This window comes from Parasteatoda tepidariorum, chromosome 2, assembly GCF_043381705.1.
Source record: "Parasteatoda tepidariorum isolate YZ-2023 chromosome 2, CAS_Ptep_4.0, whole genome shotgun sequence".
Classification (NCBI taxonomy): Eukaryota; Metazoa; Arthropoda; class Arachnida; order Araneae; family Theridiidae; genus Parasteatoda; species Parasteatoda tepidariorum.
In genome coordinates, this window is record NC_092205.1 from 36,788,384 (window position 1) to 36,807,454 (window position 19,071).

The following is a 19,071-nucleotide window of genomic DNA, read 5'->3' on the forward strand; positions in this document are numbered from 1 at the left end:
GTCCGGCCCGCGGAGAGCTAGCATACTTGAAAACTCCTTTTAGAGAACATATTTTTTATAGCAAATTAAATTTAGTTTACTGAAGTGTTCTAATTTTATGTTGAATAATTATTAATATGACATCTACATTGATATGGTCATGGGCTAACTACTCATAACATTGTTGTAGGCTTATTGTTATTGTTTTTGTGATAAGTTGGATAAAGAAACACAGAATTGTAATGAGTAAAGAGATGTATAATATGCAGAAAATTTAACTTCAGTATATAATAACTAACAAATTATTGAAATGAATCCAACTAACATTTTATGCATTTTAAATAAAAACATAACTTATAACAAGCATAATGACATATGAAATACTAATGAGATTTATGTAATTGAGATTTCCCACTGACAATAGTTTGTAGTTGTGGACTAATTTTACTTGTACCAATTATTAAAAGAGATTTAAGATGCTCATCAGTTAATTTAGATCTGTAAACATTTTTTGTGTACTTCATTTTGGAGAAGGTCTTCTCACACAAATAAGTAGTACCAAAAACAGAAAATAGCCCACGTGCAAATTTATGCAAATTATCAAATTGTGTAAGTGGAAGACTCTTATAAAATTCCAACAAAGATGAGTTTTGATATTTGTTCTTAATTATATCACTGCACTGTAGATCAATCATCTCCATTTGAAGTTCCGGGGTTATAGCTTCAATGTCAGTATCAAAAGGATTCTGAAAAATCTTAATTTGATTCGCAATGGCATCAAAGTCCGAGAAACGAGTATCAAAATTTATTTTCAAAGCACTCGATGTTTCGATTGCAAAATCGATAGGAAACTCAGTCTCAGTGGTGTGGCTGAATATTTCACATGTTTTAAAATGTGAAAAACATTTACTTCGTAGTTGTGATTGAAACAGTATCAATTTCTTCCTCGAATGATTTGATATTAGTGTATAAATCAGGAAGATGCTGGTTTTCTCCTTGCAATTTCAAATTCAGTTCGTTTACATTTTTTGTCAAATCAACATAGAATGCTAACTTCCACAGTCATGCGTTGTTTTCTAATTCAGTAAGAGGGCGATGCTTTTCATTCAAAAAAATTTCGATCACTGCTCGAAGTTCAAAAAAGCGCTGAAGGACTTTCCCACAACTAAGCCAACGTACGGCAGTATGATAAGGTAAGTCATATTCTCCTATCTCTGCAATAAATTGTCGGAATTGTCGGTGATTCAGCCCAAAAGATCTGATAAAATTAACAGTTGATATGACTGGTTTCAGAACTTCAGACATATCCAAACATTTTCCGCACAAAGACTGTTGATGAATGATACAATGTAAGACTAATGGTTTTGAACCACCGTCATTTTCTACAGCCTTTGACACAAGAGAGACCACTCCTTTATCTTTCCCACTCATGTTTTTGCCTCCATCAGTTGTAATACATTTCAAGTTTTTCCATCGAAGGTTCTTTTGATTAATGGCCATTTCAACTCCTTTAAAAATATCTGTACCAGTAGTTGTACCATGAATACTATACATATCAAGAAGTTCTTCATGCACTTCATAGCTTTTATCTACTCCTCGAATATAAATCAACACCTGAGCAGTATCTGACACATCCGTTGACTCATCCAAGGCCAAAGAAAACCACTCAACATGTCTATTTTTGTCGAACAATTGAGAGGATATATTTTCAGCGATGTTTTCTGCCCTTCGAGCCACAGTGTTTGCTGACATACTGACAGTTTTTAATAAATTTACCTTTTCAGGGCACATTTCTTCGGCTACTGCAATTATGCATTCTTTGATCATTTCTCCATCTGTGAATGGTTTTCCACGTTTTGCAATTTCAAGAGCCCCACGAAAGCTGGCACGAGTTGCAGCCTCTTGTTCAGTTTTTAGTTTTGTAAATGAAGATTGTTGCGATTTCAATCCGCGCTTCATAGCTTCGAATTTTTCTGTCCGCAAACTTCCTGTATATTTTGAGTAATTTTGAAAATGTTTTGTTTCATAATGACGTTGAATGTTACATTCTTTGAGAACGGCTATGCTTTCATTGCAAATCAAACATAGCGCCTTGTTACTGGACTCAATTACGAAATACTGAATGTTCCACTGATCTTTGAATTTTCTGCATTCAATATCAATTTTTCGCTTCTTTTCCATACTACTAAATCACACACAAAAGCAACAATTCAAATCAAAATACTGTTACAAAGATGTCTTAAACTTAAACACGTACAAACACGTTTTAAGGAGGTACGCACTATTTTATTTCACAACAGTGTCATAGGAACTGACTTGTGGTTGCGCCACTAGCCTTCTTATATATTCCAATTACTGCCATCTAGAAGTGAGTGGAAGACACCAGAACTTTCTCGAACCAACGAGATTATTCTGTACGTGCTATTAGCGCCATCTGTTAGCGATAGAAGGTACTACCTATTTCCGCTTGTGTCCACCAGATGTCGTGTCACGTTACTCCTCATGGCTCGTACTCTACCACTAATCTAGAAATTACAGATAATGACAGGAAAATTAATAATATGCAGTGTTGCCATTTTGCGGACTTTAGTCCGATTTAAACGTTGCGTACTTTATCGGACTTTTTTTTTCATCAGTGGACTATTTCACTTTTTACCACCGGCAACAATGATAATATGATTTTGGCCCTCGGAACTTACTGGAGTAATCAGTATGGCCCTAAGGCTGGAAAGTTTGGAGACCCCTGGTCTAGATAACCAATAGTTTCGGTAGTGGCTCAAATGTTAATTTCCCCTTTTGGGGTATTAATAAATTAAAATAGGTATGTCGAAAATTGCAAAGCTTAAAGATAAATTCGCACAAATTAGCTCTTTTTAAAAACTTTTTTTTATATTTTTTTATATTTAATCCGATAATGGACAAAAATATTTTGAATTATAAGGCATTCAAATTTTTGCTTCATTTTGTATGTAATTTTAAGAAATCAATTTAAAATATGATCTGCATTAATTAATTTGAATATTTTAGGCCAATCTGGGGAAACACTAAAGTTGCAAGTTGGTACGTAAAAATTTGATTATTATGTTAAAAGTTATTCACACGGGATTTTATATTACGCACTGTGCAAACACTAAAAATAAACTTTTATATATCTTTTAACTACTTTTAATGCATACTTTTTTTATGTTTGGGAACTGTATAATTGTTTTTTTTTTCGAGGAGATTAAAATCTCAACTACCCAAAAAATTCATTATTCAGAAAAAATTATAGTCACATTGCTTAATCACATTTTTTCATTATTTTTAATTTAATGAAGTATTTTTTCTTTCTCCCGGATACGAGTGATTTCATAAAAAAGAAATATTTAGTTTGAGTTAATTTTGCTAAGGGAAATTTTCCTAAGAAAGCCTTCTTTAAGTAAGAGAAAAAATTAACAGTTTTTGCATTGATTTTTGTTAAGTTTGTGTGGTCTTGACATTCTTCTGTTTTTGGAAGATAAATTCAAACGAAACTTATAAAATTATAAGGTAAGTTTTTATGTGATATATGCTTTTAATATAAAAATTTAAACTTTTAAACTGCTTTTAACATTCTCATTGAAATGGAAAACATTCGTTTCAGGATGCAACAAAAATGAAATATTGTCTTTTGTCTATTTAGAAAATATACGCCCCATTTTTTTAAGAAATTAAACCAAACTTCTTTAAATTTTCGACATTTTTTGTATTCAGGAAAGCAAATATATATTATATATATATNCCTGAAACGAGAGAGTGCCATATTTAGTAAAAATACGTTTTTTGTGTATTTACACACACAAAAAAAACGTATTTTTACTAAATATGGCACTCTCTCGTTTCAGGACGTTGTAAAAAATATTTAGACATTAATATACAGATTTTTTTTAAAACTCGTGCATTCAATCAGACAAAATAAATACGCAGAACTGCACAAATGAATCAACTTTGAATAAACTTTTTTTTATTAATAAAATTGAATTTTTTGAATAAAATTGAATAAAATTGAATTAAAAGTTTAAATTTTCTTTCTGAATTTAATTTGATTAAACTTTGGTTTTACGATCTAATGAAAAAACGCTAATGTAAAAAAAATTATTTAAAAACATATTTAATAAATTATTTATACGCTCCATCTTTGTTAAATTTTATGACGATTATTTTTCTGCTGCTTTAAATGTCAAAAATCGGATGTCAAAAAATGTATTTACGCAATTAATTATTTTCCTGATTTACAGTTTTTATTCCCGTTGCTTCCATAGTAATAATAAAAATAAAAGAACAATTAAATGCCAATAATACAGTCATTGAGAAAACAAGTAAAGAATAATAAGGGATGAATAAGTTTTGATACGCTGTAAATTGACAATCTGAAATTTAAATTTGCAAAAAATAAAATCACCAGTTCATTAAAACTAACAGAAATAATAGAAACATCACGTTCGTATAGTTTAAAATTTATCCTCCCACAGACTTGCATTCATATTCAAAAATCTCACTCATTTAAAAAGTGAACGGAATTAACGAAGCACAAGATGTATGTCCAAATCAAAGGTTGGGTAGAAACTTTCTCACTTTTGCCAACAGAATATTTAAAATATTAGATCACAGCTTCTAATTCTAACATTCAAAATTTTACATTTTGTATTCCAAACGTTGTTCATTATGCGTGTGATTTATTTCTATCACTTTGATTTATGCTTTAAATTAAATTCTTCACTGCAAGTAGTGAATAAATAGCTGTGCTCTTTCCCATTAAAGATTAATTTGATTTTATTTGGCTTCAAAAATATTTTAGTTAGGTCAAGGAGTTTCGCTAAGTTAATCTAAAAATTTTAAAGTTTCACAATGATATCATGTAATTGTGTAGGGAATTTTCTATTTGCAACGCAAGAAAATGTGCCCTCATGTTCAATTAAGTATGTTGATTAAGATCAATTAAGTTCAACTAAGTATGTTAATTAAATTCAATTAAGTTCAATTAAGTATGTTAAATATGTTAACGAAGTTCATGTTCAATGCAGTTTTGGTTACTTTACTAATTTTAATTATTTCCTAAGTTAAGTTTATTTCGCTAATTTAGCAATTTCCAAAATTTTATGTCAGCATATATATATTGTCAACACGTATAAAAGTTAAAAATTGTGGCATGAAACTGTAATGTTTTTGATATAAGTATAACATAAAATGTTTAATTAGATAGCTTCATACAACACAAATGATCCAATAATTGCAAAAGTTATAATAATATTTACGAAACATAGATAAGCAATCTACAAAAATATTTAAAGAAATTACAGTAAAATTTTTATGTCTCCTCCTGATTTATCTCAGAATTTTTGTTTATAAAAAAGAAACATTTTAAGTCATTTCATGCATTCTAATCCGAAATAAAGATGCAAAATCTTCAAATGTGATATTCTCACATATTTTATTTTGTTTTATCCCCTTCCTAAAATTACCAACTTTTTTTGGGTGTACAGCAATCGGTTTTAAACCCAGTAGCTTTATAATTTTAAACCAAACCAATTAGAGAGAAAATATCTTAAACAATCATTTAGACACTCTCTCCATCACGGAGGACTTCTTGATGGAGCTAATCTACATCATAGTTGCCTAGAGGGGTACAAATAAAAGCTTCCCTTGGTTAACACAACCGGCAAAAGTTTTCTGATTTCTTATCTGTCTACCACTGAGATATTTTACGTGAACACTGAGGTACAATATGGGAGTTGTATACAAATCGACCAGCAATCACATGGATTCGAACCTGGGTCAACTCAATGGAATGCAAGCACTCTATCCTCTGAGGCTTTCCAGACTGATATGCTTAAAACCCTCTAATATTTGTAGACACATTTTAAAGCAGTCCTTTGTATTATCTATTGGTTAGTTTTTATCGAATGAGAAAATTCGTAAAACCACCTTCTACTTTTCTTAAATAGATGGAAGATGGACTTTGCTTAGTATCAATTTATCAAGATTTTGGATTTTAATATAGTTTCATACCACAAAAAATAATGATAAGCAGAATTTAAAAATCATTTCCTGAATGTTACTTTTATATTATTGAAATTCCAAAGAAATTTAAATAACTTTTGAAGGAAATTGAATGATAATTGGTCAATTAGGAAAAGCGTATTAAGTAAACATGATTATCAAAATATACGAACCGTTAATGAATTGATTTTCTTAGAAAACTAGTATATGTTCACTACATACTTTAGTGCATATGGGATAAAAGAAAGTTCAGAAAATAAAGTTTAGCAATAAAGTGATTCAAAGCATTTACTCCAAATGTAAACCCTCTTTGGTATTTTGACCGCATGGTAAGAAATTGGGAACCCTTGGCATTAAAGAAGAGAATCTATTACACAAATTGCTCTCTCAGGTCATTCTCTAATCAACGAGGCAGAAACAACTTCTGCTTTTATCAAACATTGATCGAATTGTAACTTCTATAAGATTCGATAAGAGAGTGTATTTTATGCAACTTATACATTAAAAGTCTGCACTAACTACAAATGGTTTAATACTTTTCTTTGTTTTTCTGTAACTGAATAAAGAACTATAATATATAAATTCGTAAATTTTTGTTCAGAGAGAATCATATTATTATAGACACAGTGACTTCTATAACATTCGATAAGAGAGTGTATTTTATGCAACTTATACATTACAGGTCTGTACCAACTACAAATGGTTTAATACTTTTCCTTGTTTTTCTGTAACTGAATAAAGAACTATAAAATATAAATTCGTAAATTTTTGTTCAGAGAGAATCATAATATTATAGACATAACTTAATCACTTCCTACTTTTTTTCCAAAGTATTATTCAGAGTAAATAACTAACGACGTAGTAATATAATCGAGGAAACATTGATTTTGGAGTCGAGACCAATCATCTCTGATTTATTAAACATATTTTTGGCTATCATGCAGATTTTTTTAATTGGAAACAAAAGTAAAAGGATAAATACAATTAAATTGTAGACATTAAATATGTATAAAATGGATGGAAAGATTTAAAGAAATGTGATTCATTTACTCTTCTAGTTAATATTTAATTGACATTTTTTTTAAAAAAATGATTCTTTAAGGTTTCATTTAATTCATCAATACATCATTAAATTAAGCTAATAGACTTATATTAAAACTTAATACATGATAAATGGAATATTTAAAATAAAATTACTATTACCGTCATGCTTAGGAATGCTTAACATTCCTGCTTAGTAAAATGGAATCCCTGCTTAACAATGATATGCAATCCCTGGTATATAGTTTTAACCTGCTAGAGTTGCTTTTTTGTATAAAACAGGTTAAGATTAATTATACATTGAATAGGAATCAAGGATCGAATTGTTTCATTTCTGAGCCTTTAGAGTGATATGACCATTTCAAGAACTGACCAATGGTCTTGAAGTTTATTAAAGTTTATTTTATGAATGGCAATCCTTAAACGGAGCAAGGAGTTTGAGAGATATTTTTCCATGTTTCGTAATCATTTGCAATATCTCTCTGTCGTGGACAATTTTGAAGCCGTTTGTTGCGATTCTCCATCTATACTAGATATAGGTAATTTATCAAACACAAATTTGAAACACTTGATTTAATTTTTTTTATTGTTTTCATAAATCGAAGAAAATTTCGTGGAATCATATGAAAATATAGATAAAAAAATTTCGCATTCATGAAATGTTTGACGAAAAACGGTGGTTCATTTACGACTTAGAATTACAATTTTATTCTATGTTAGAATGTACAAGAGTTATGCTTTAAATATGCCTTAGCTGATATAATTCATGTCAAATTTTGGGACAGTAGTAAACAGTAGTAAAAGTTTCGGATATTTATGTGACAGTGGTAAACACATTTACATTCTTTTAAAAACTTTAAAACTTGTTTGAATCTGTGAGCCATGAATTTTAAACTATGTTACACACAAGGCCTTTATTAAACACAAACTTGGAACATATAATATAAATTATTTCTTTTTTTAAATTTTCTTTAATGTATTGAGAAAAGGTTCGTAGAATCATAAAAATATAACGAAAAGTTTAACATACACGAACATGACAAGTTTTAACGTGAGAAGAAAATTACGAGTTTATTTACCTCCTAGAATAAATTTTTTTTTATGTTGGAATGTTCTGGAATTATGCTTAAACTGAAATAATTTGTGTCGAAATTTATGAAGTGAAAATATTTTTGTGAAAACAGTAAGCTCATTTATTTCCTTTAAAATATTCTATATATTGCTTTATATAGTTGCAACAAGCAGCTTGTTTTAACTCTTTGAAATGGTAATATTGGTTATGTCTCCTGTGAACTACGTTAGACGCGAAAATTCGCTAAAAAACACTTTAAACATTTAATAATTTTTTTCTTTAATTTATGAATTAAGGAAAATTTCGTGGAATCAGGTAATGAATAAAAAATATATTCCGCACAAACAAAACAGCGTGATGCAAAAGATAAGTTCATCTAGGTTCGAAAAAACACGAATTATATTTTAACTAAAATCTTTTTTGAAAAAGTGAATGAAATGTTTATGTATAAGCAGTAAATACATTTACATCCTTTTAAATATCGAAAAAAAAACTGTTTTAGGAAACAAATTAGAGAATTGAATTTTCTTAATTGCTTTTAAGTACTAATCTTTCATTAATTTTCCCATTTTCAATTTAGGGGCCGGATTTAACCCTTAATTGTTTTAAAATCTTTTAGACGATCATTATTAAGTCACTGCTTTGTGCATGAATAATGTTAGTAATTTGTCTCACTTAAGTATTATAAAACTATTATAATGAGTTTTCCATATTAATAAGTATCAATTTAGTTGATAATTCCGTTAAAACAAATTTATTTATTCCTGAGCTAAGAAACAAAAATTTTTTGCACTTAACCTTTTTCTTTTGTTCTGTATGAAATAAATATTATTTTGGTAAAAAACAACAACTTACAATTAAAATTTTTTTAGAATATCTTCATGTTTTACGTTGTAGAAAATTTAATGTCATATGCTGGTAATTTCAAAATTCGAAATTAACGACGTCGTGAAATTCTGTTAATTCATACTTCTTTTATCAGTGATTGCTATACTGCCAACTACTTCATTACTACACAGAGAAGAAAAGTATGGTCAAATATACCGTGGAATAAAAAAAATTATTCGGTTAAATTTACTTTTCAGTTTTGTACTATTTACTAAGTGTGTAGTAATAAGAACCTAAGTGTGTAGTATTTTATGAACCAGATCTTCCGGTAAATCATTATCGAATAAATGGTTTAACTAACGCATATTTTGCTTTTTAATATTCGATTTATAGTTTTCTTTCCACCAGAAATGTAATTATCATACAGAACGGTAATTTTACCAGAATTTCTTTTTGAATGTAGAACAAATGTAGCTTAGTATTTTAAGCTTCACTTGTAACATTGGCTTATTACTTTAAACTTTCTTTAAGTTAAAAGCATTTAGCACTTCACTGAGGAAATTTGAGGTGAGATATGTCTAAAGAGACCAATCTTAAAAGAAAACTAACTCCAAGCTTTTTTGAAAAAAGAAGGAAACATAGAAATCCTTTTTGCAATGAGTCAAACAGCAGAGAGAAAAATTAAGTTCGAAATCTCCGTCACAATAAAAGTACGCTTAGTACTTCATATGCTGGTCAATGAACTTCAAAAAACAAAACCAACTATATCTTGCCTAAGATTGTGTGATATTAAATGGAATAACATACATATGTAGATAAATGGAATCACTTGGTATTATTTTAAACAAAATTATTTAAAAGAATAAAAAAAACTTTCAAGAAAAAGAAAAATCTATCGGCAAAATGTAAAGCTATTAGCTATATATTTAAAACTATTATCCATATAAATAAAGCTATATATATTATTTAATGCTATTAAATATAAAATGCTCTTTTTTAAAGCTTTCAAAGGTCCGTTACATCTAAGCTACTAGGTAGATAACAAAGGAAGATAATTATCACAAGTCATTTTTTCTCTCGTTAGTACAAAATCATAAGCTCCGACGTGTGGGTGTTTTACTTTACAATACATTTTACTTTACAACGCAAAATCTATGAAACTTGGAAATATAAAGTTATGAATGCATACAGTAAAGACCATGGAATAAAAAGATTTAAAACTCGATAATTTGCTCGAGAGCAATTAACCGTTAAACTTGTGGTAAAAAGTATTATGTGGGCTACTTTGAAAGCAACAGTAATGTAACTATAGCGTTGGAACTTGATGGGCTGGAAAAGCCATTTTTGTGCATACACTTTACAAAGTTTGTTTTTAACTTCTTTTAACGCCTTTCCTCTCGCTCCCGTCAAAATTACGGGTTGAGCTTTCGTCTACTATTTCTTTTGCTCGTGATATTTCCGGGGTAGAGCATTCAAAATTAATGCATCAAAAAGGGTTAAATATATCCATCTTTTGAGTCTGGAATTTTTTATTTTTTATTTTACAGACTAGATGGCTGTGCACCAGACTATTTTTAATGTAACTGGATATAGTTAGTTTATGTTAATGTAGATAGCTTAGCTACTATGCTCTTTGTGAATACACATGATTTTTGTTCTGTTATAATATATTTTTTAAAATTGTATACATTGTAGAGTTAGATGTCCATGGACATATGGAGTATTTATGGAGTTCAAAATTTCAAGCTAAGAAAAATTCCAAAATTAAAAATGAATTCATATATTGTACTACAAACAACTCTTTTTAATTTTCCTGAATAAAAAAAATAAGCACTTTTATGATAATTTTTTTAAAATAATAAGTTTGTTATGGGGTTAAATTCCAATTCGAAGTTAATTGCAGTTTTAAGTGCTTTTTTTCATTTTTAATTTTTTAATTTTTTAATTTTTTAAAATTTTTATCTATTTGACCTAGAAACTCGAAATTACAAAGGTGTGTAGAAATTTGTCCAAGTAATGCTATAGAATTAAAAAAAAAAAGAAAGATTTGATTATTAGTTCGAGTGTTAACAGCTGTCATACTTACAGTCTGTTACAATCTATTGCCCACTGAAATGCAACATAGTTGAAATTTGATGAGCTGTGAGACAGGCCTCCCCAACACTTTATTGTCGCTGTCTGGTCAACGCTTTATAATTTTACCACTGACCACTGATGGGGGTGGGGGAGTTTGATTGCTTATATATTTTAGATTGTTTCGATTTGCTAATTTTAATTTAATTGTATTTAAACATGCCTTCAAAATAAAATGCAATTGTATGCGTGGTATAGTTGCGGCTTTAGGTTTCTTTCAACTCCCGATTCACCACTCGTCCATGGAAAGTCGTACAAACCAGAAAGAAATATAGTAAATAAAATGGAAATAATTTGATGTTCTTTGGGTGGCCTGGTACCATTTGATTCACGTACCGGTGCCGGTCCACGTCGGAGGAGGTGATTGGAGCTACTCCTGTAAGGGATATTTTCATTTATGAACTTTAACGCGTTATGATATTGTAACTTATTCACATGGTAAAATATTTATTTCAAATTAACAATTTATTCGAAAATTATTGCAATTTTGAGTTTTTTTTTTTGCGACTTTTTCTCTTTTTTGCTTTAATTAATGATTATATTCATTGCGTAGAAAATTTCATTTCTCTTTCGAGATATTCATTTTATGATTGCATGGTTGATTTGATGTCAGAAATAACAGCAAATTAAATTGTACAATAATTATTATCATTACAAAGAATAACTTTTATATCGACTACAAACCTTAACCTTTATATCGAGATTTTTAAAAATATAAAAGGCACTAACGAGAAGAAGAAAGCTGTACAGCTTAAGCTGTTACATGATGTAAGGTTGTCGTTATTTATTACTAAATATTAAAATTACTTCTCCTTTATTACTTTTTATTGAGTCGCACATTTTGAAATCTTAAATTTAATTATTTTTTTTAATTACAGTTCATTACACAAGTAATCTTTCATTTAGTTAGGATTAACAGTTTAACAAAATGGTCTTACATAAAATTATAATAATTATATATTTCAGCAACAAAATTATTTTCTTTGAGCTGCTGGCAAGCGGAGTGAGATGACAGTGGAACCTCGTTGTCATTTGAAAAAATTAAAATACAGTTTATATTTTTTCAACTTTTATGTATTGTTAAAAAAGGAATTGCAATTTATTTACGTTTGTGTTCTAAATTTAACCACGGTGAGTTAGATCTTCTAAATCGATCAAATAAATTAAAAAAATAAAATTAGACGGATTCATTTCAAACTGAAAAAAAAATTATAACAGCTCTCTATAAAATAGATCATTGCATAGTACAATGACCTATCGAACAGAATTATAAAAATATTGCTTTATCCAAACTAATTTCCAACTTACTTATAGAGTATTATGTAGTTATAGTAATATAAATAGTTTATAAATATATTATTAATATTTATTATATATTATTAATAGTATATAAGAGATTAACCCAGGCAACTATCAAGAAAACCTTTATAACTGAATAATTCTACTATTAATCTTTTTTAATATTCTTATCGCATTTGACATAATTTGATGAGGGGCAATGCAACATTCAATCTATGTTACAGATACTCAGTTGTAACCAGGAGAGGCGAAGAATTTTGTGGGTTTAATTAATGTGCTGTGAAACTACAGCACTGTTGCTATTGGATTTCTTTCTTGTTGAATGCGTGTACCGGAACAGTGGGAATGCCGCTCACGAATGACTGATGATTAAGTAAAAAGAAAATAATATCCATACAGGTGATAAGGATTAATTGACAAATGAAACATTGATAATTACCGCCATCTAGCAGGCTTAACGAATGACATGTTATATTAGAAATATTTTGTAATAATTATTTCTCTGAATTTACTGTAGCTATAAAGCATAATTGTTTACGATTAAACTTTTTGAATAAAAGTGGAAGCATTAAAATTTAGATAGCATAACTTATAATGTAAGTTTATATTTTAACTTCACTATAAAACTATTAAAAGTTCTGCATTTAGGGTGCATTATCAGTAAAATCCATTTTTACGTTATTTTTTACAGTAATATTTATTTAATTAAAGTAATTCAGTAATTTTGCCGCGATTTCTACTGTAAAAATTACGGTGTATCAGATTTTTAGTTTCGTTAAATGCTCCTATAAAAATGAATTTTACTTAAAAAGTGCACACCCTGAGTGCCAGTACTTTTTAATGCAATTTTACCCAAAATTTTTACAGTGTATATTTTCATTAGTTTTTTTATAAATAATGCATATGCCTTAACTATCAGTGTAATTAAATATTATTTAAGAATAATATAATGGCTTATTTTCGAAAGAGTTTTTTTTAAAATTCAAATCTATAAAGTGATTTTTTGGTTTTGCGTAACGTATAGTTTAGCTGCTAAGCTTGATTGTCTGGGCAAGAAAAACAAATAAATCAAATATTTAAAAGCTATACACTCGAGGCAATTTAATTTAAAATTATTTATTCGCTTTTGGCAAAAAATTTATGGGTAAAAATCATTTTAGACATTTAGAATACTAGTAAATTTTTATAAAAATCGCAAGTTTGGTCAAGCTTATTTGCCCGACAACTCATTTGTTCGACAGTGCATTTGTCAGATAAAACATTATTAAAACCCTAACTAATTAACAGATATAACTTACCGTATTAATCATTAATTGACGAAAAATAACTAATTATGTAGTCTACGCTCTTCCCATAATAACGAACGACTTATAAAATATCGTTTTATATTTCACAGACGCAATGTTATTCTAACGTCTATTAGATCGTTCACACTGAACCGTTCGTTTTAATATAGCAACCGGACAATTAGTAACTTGACTCAGCAAATCTTTCTATCTTAACTGTCCATTAAATGGGAATCGTTTTGAAATCCTTTTGAATAAAGGAAAAATGATGCGACCATTAGATTCTTATTTCAAGTGGTCGTAATCTGTAGTCAAAAAGTTAGTGAAATATAGATTACTTCGCATTCATAATCGAAAGTGTATGTTTAACTGTCATGTGTAAATCTGCATAAAGTGTCGTTTGGGGACAGTAAGAGGCTTCTTAACGACATAATCTCTTAATGTCAGAGCCTTTTTCAGATATTTACAATAAATACAAAGTACAAAAATACAAAAGAAATTAAATTAAAATACAAAAAGAGTGAAAAAATTATAAAACAAAAAGAATAAAAAATAATAAAGAAAGGAATAAAAAGCGAAAAAATAAATAAATAATAAAAAAAATGAATAAAAAGCAAAAAAATAAACAAATAAAAATTTAAAAAAATGAATAAATGAAAATTAGAAAAAAAAAAGAATAAATAAAAATTTAAGAAATATATAAAAACTAAAAGAATAAAAAGGTCCCTTAAAAAGCAGAGGAAGAGGTTTACAACATAAACAGTCATTTAATATCGCTTGCACTTTCGCGCCATAAGTAGCAGTACCCCAGCTTTATTTATAAGATTAATCAGTTGCTAACAGAGTATCTTATGCATATTTTCTTTACATGCCAGCTCCGTCGGTTGACCTGTTACGATTAAACATTCGTAAAATTTTTTATAATTCACTAAATATAAATGCCCTGAAGTTAAATGAACACCCTGAACTGAATCCTAACTAAATGTTGAATTTTATTTTGAGTTATAATGTATTTCTTTTATTTTAAGTCATTTAAAACCCCATACAATTTCTTTAATTAAGTATTTAATTTGCATTAATATTGCTCAATAAAATATTATTTTTTTAAATTTTAATTCAAGAGCATTTCAGTTAAGTTATTTTAAAATGCACTTTTGCGCTACGTGCAAATATATTATTAAGTTGACTGATAAAAAAGGGAAAAAAATAATTAAAAGAATTAAAATAATAAAAAAATAATTAATTAAAAGAATCTAGATAATAAGAAAAAGAATTATAAATATTAATTTCAATATAATTAATATTAAATATTAATTAATATTAATTTCATTTTAATGTGTTAAGTCGGTAAGTGTATAAATTTTTCCTATTTAGAACTTTTTTAAATTCCGCGTTTACATCACAATTCATTTTTAATTTATAATGAAAAAAATTAAATGAAAGTATCTGAATTAATATAAATTAAAATAATGAATGAAATGAAATGCATAATTAAATAAGTTAAATATTAATTTCAATGTAATTAATATTAAATATTAATTAATATTTATTTCATTTTAATGTGTTAAGTCGGTAAGTGTACACATTTTTCCAATTTAGAACTTTTTTTAAATTCCGCTTTTACATCACAATTCATTTTTAATTTATAATGAGAAAAATTAAATGAAAGTATCTGAATTAATATAAATTAAAATAAAGTGTATTAATGAATAAAATGAAATGCATAATTAAATAAGTTAAATTAAAATATATACCCGAATATCCGCGTTTCTCTTTCCCGGATATCTCTTCATTGTTTCATACTACAATTTAAAAAAAAATTGTGTTACGTCTAAGATTTTTTTATCTAAGCCGCATTTTTAAATCTTGAGGGGCTCACCTGAGTCTATGTACGCCACTGACTGCAGCTTTCGTGGGCCCAGCAAAATCTCTTTCTTCATTGGATCCACCCTTTTTTTCAGTTAAAATCTAAAATATATCATTTCGATATAACAATAAGCATTTGAAGCGCGTTTATAGTTATCAGTAGAAAATCATCAAGGATTTTTTTTCAATAAATCTCTTTTGTTATGTTGATTTTTCCTAGACTTCTCTTTTTGGTAATTTTGGTTGCACACTTTTCTTTTTTATTCATTCACTGCAAAACAACTTTCCTTTTTTTATTAGCATATGTTTTTTCATATTTTGTTCTCTATCTCCTGATATTCTAAGAGATTTTTATGTAGTGCTGTTAGTACCCAATCATCTCCCATCTTGGCGTGCCCGGTCATAAAAACAGAATTTATCGAAACCGAAACAGAACCATCCTACTATTGAACTAAACCTCTATTGTTTGATAGGGTAAAAATCCTTAATAAACGGATAATAAGTTGGATTAAAAAAAACTTTTTATAACTGTAATGTCCAATAAAAAAGGATAGCATTTATTGGTCATTACAGTTATAAAAAGTAAAGAGGAAGCATAAGGAAACATTTAGAGTCAGTCCGACAGAAAACAGAACTATTTTCGTCAGAATCAAGATACCCGGTTTAACCCCAATACCAAGTAGCGATTTTCCAATCCAGCGGTATTTAACGACGAAAAAAAAGTTATTATTGGCATTTTTTTTAGTTCAAGAAACATATTTTAAAAGAAACAAAAGGTTGAATTAAAATTAAGACCAACTACAGCCAAGAGGATAATTTCCAAAAAAGGGAGAGCTAGCCGTTAAAGTCAGCTGTATTGCAAATTAACTACCCGATCTTTCTTATAGGTAAATAGCAAATGACTTCTTTTCTTTATGAAAATGATATCACATGTAATTTCTCTTTGTTTTTACTTGTAAATGGTTGAAACATAAAAAAAAATATTCTGATGATGTCTTGATACAATCTCATCAGTTAAATATGCTCGAATATGAAAAGGGACTAACCAACTCTGAGGAACATCTTCCATTGTATGATTGTTTTTTAAAATATCATATATTATTTTTAAAATTACCTATAATTAATACTGGTACACTTAAAATTTATGCTACTAAGTGACATGAAACACATTTAAAAATTGATATTAAGTATTTGCTGTAAATTTAAAGGTCTGTTGATTTCAAAACAATACCATCAAAAATATATAACGTTTATTGAAGTTTGTCAATTGCTTTGAGTTTTTTACCCAACTGTTGGATTCTATGAACGACCTGAGTTTATAAATTTTACTAGAAATCATGAAAAATGACAGAAATGATGTTGATTGTTGGTCATATATCAATAGGAAATGGTGTGAAAGAGGAAAGAGCTGACATATCCCTGTCATAAAAGTTCTTCCGGATTCAAGGACATCACATTTCACACGTTCGAAAATGGAATTTTTTTTTTTTAGTATTCTTTTTCAGTTTGATTTCGTTTTTCGGCAGACGAGGTGTCAGACGTTTTATTTGGAGCTTAGCCAGAAAGTTCTAAAACGGACAATATTGTGACAGCTTTGAGAAGAGGTGCGATTCAGGACGAAATAAAAAAAGACTGCAATAAAGAACAGAAAGGAACCAATTTCAATATTGGTGCAACGATTTGTATGGATTGTAAATTTTAAAAGATTTAGACATCTTATTACATTTATAAGAAAATCTTTAAAAGGTGTCTAAAGTTACACTTTTATTTTGTCTGTCATGGAACATGCAAGATATAAACTTATTGTATCGTTGAGGTTTTATTTTCTGAAATAATAACAGGTTAATGAGATATTGTTATGAGGCAAGTCTTAAATTAGAATACATAATAATTAAAATAGGAATCGCCATAGTAATTATATACAAAAATCTTGTTAATTCCTTGGTCAGACCAAAAGCGCATGTTCACGTAAACGGTAAACAAACGAAAAGTTGCTCTGTGCATGTGCATTTGTACATCTAACGAGGGAATTATTTATAGTACTGTTGAATTTTCAGATACCACATTCAAACAGCTACAAGAACCTCCTGTGTCGTATTTTCGCGTATTTGTTTTCACCGAGTGGCCATCTGAAAAACAGCTTTTGATATTTTTTGGCAACCAAAACATGCAGGATGTTACTTGAATATTTCATTTGCTTTTTTGAAGGAGTAGATAAAGAAATTTTTTTCCCAAGAATGGGTGTCATTAAAATTTAAGATTCATAACATCGTTAAACACCAGAAAACTTCAGCCCTCCGAGCCCAAACTATTTATAAAGACCTAATGCAGCAAAATGGCCCACAATGCAGCAACATACTGCGCATGATGGAATTGATGTTTTCTCTGTCTGGGAGTACTGCAGCGGTTGAAAGGGGCTTTTCAGCAATGAACTTACAAAAAAACACATTACATACTGGTCTTAAACAAGAAGCGTTCAAAGTAATAATGAACATCTACCTAAATGGAAAACCCCTTTCAGATTTCTGTGCAGAAATCTCTGTAAATCATTGACTTGATTGAACTGGCAAACGTCATATTTAAAAAACGCAGTGCTCTCGGATAAATTGACGATCCAGATAACTTGACCTTTGTCATTTAAATTATTTCATAAAAGAAATAAATCATTTCATAAAAGAAATACTAGGTTGCTACTTGTAACCTAATATTTCTTTTATTACTGTATAATGTAATCCTAGTGTTTGTAATTCTAGTAACGACTAATTCATTGTGTAATTCATATAAATATTTGTAATAAATAAGAGAAAATTATATTTTTATTTACTTAGAAGCGACGGGTTAGTTTCAAAGGAGGACGGGTACGTTTATAGAACTCGTAAAAGAGAAGACAAAAATGATTGAAATAAAAATAGTTTTAAAAATATTTAAAAATGTAAAGAGGACCGTCTCTTTCAAGTCTCTTTTTGTAATGGAGAAAGTTCTTAATGTGAAAGCACACATGTAAAGATGTGCTGCTTACAGCGCTACAACTGAAGAATGTTCCTTAATGCAGAAATAGTGGATAAAATAAATATAAATTAGCTGTAATAGTGAATGGAAGCAATAAATATTTTTAATTGATCTCAGTGGAAGTAAGGATTGATCTAGAAAGATCTCTTACTAAATTTTGTTCACATTCTTATAAAACTTTTGTTTAACGAACCAGTAATACTTAATTGGTCTTTTATTATTTTTTACTATTACTTTGTTATAAAATTACATTATATTGGACAAAATGCAAAGTTTAAGCAGTTGACGAAATTTCATCTACGATAGTGCGTCATTTCAGTGTGATCAGGTCTTACGTCAACAACTATTTATCCAATTATAAAACCCTTTTCTGCATATAATGAGATTGTACCGGATGTTTTTGATGTGAGGGAATAATGATGCACTTATAAGCCGCGATGGCACAGGGGATAAAGCTTTGGCCTTCCAATGAAATGAACCGGGTTCGAATCTCAGCTAAGAATGGTCGATACGAATTACTCACCCGACTTGCACCGACCA

General features: G+C 28.7%; 2 protein-coding genes across 2 annotated transcripts in view; both read right to left on the reverse strand.

Annotated features, from left to right (window-relative positions):
* Positions 1-19,071, reverse strand: part of LOC107442483 (diuretic hormone receptor) — a 148,675-nt gene that overhangs the window by 78,660 nt on the left and 50,944 nt on the right. The gene's annotated exons all lie outside the window — the stretch shown is intronic.
* On the reverse strand, positions 1,042-2,160 carry LOC122269783 (general transcription factor II-I repeat domain-containing protein 2-like). The gene has a single exon (XM_043044538.1). It carries the CDS (start codon positions 2,158-2,160, stop codon positions 1,042-1,044), a length of 1,119 nt encoding a protein of 372 aa, XP_042900472.1.

Coding starts and splice junctions, on each gene's coding strand:
- LOC122269783 (XM_043044538.1), bottom strand. CDS start 2,160: ATGGAAAAGAAGCGAAAAATTGATATTGAATGCAGAAAATTCAAAGAT.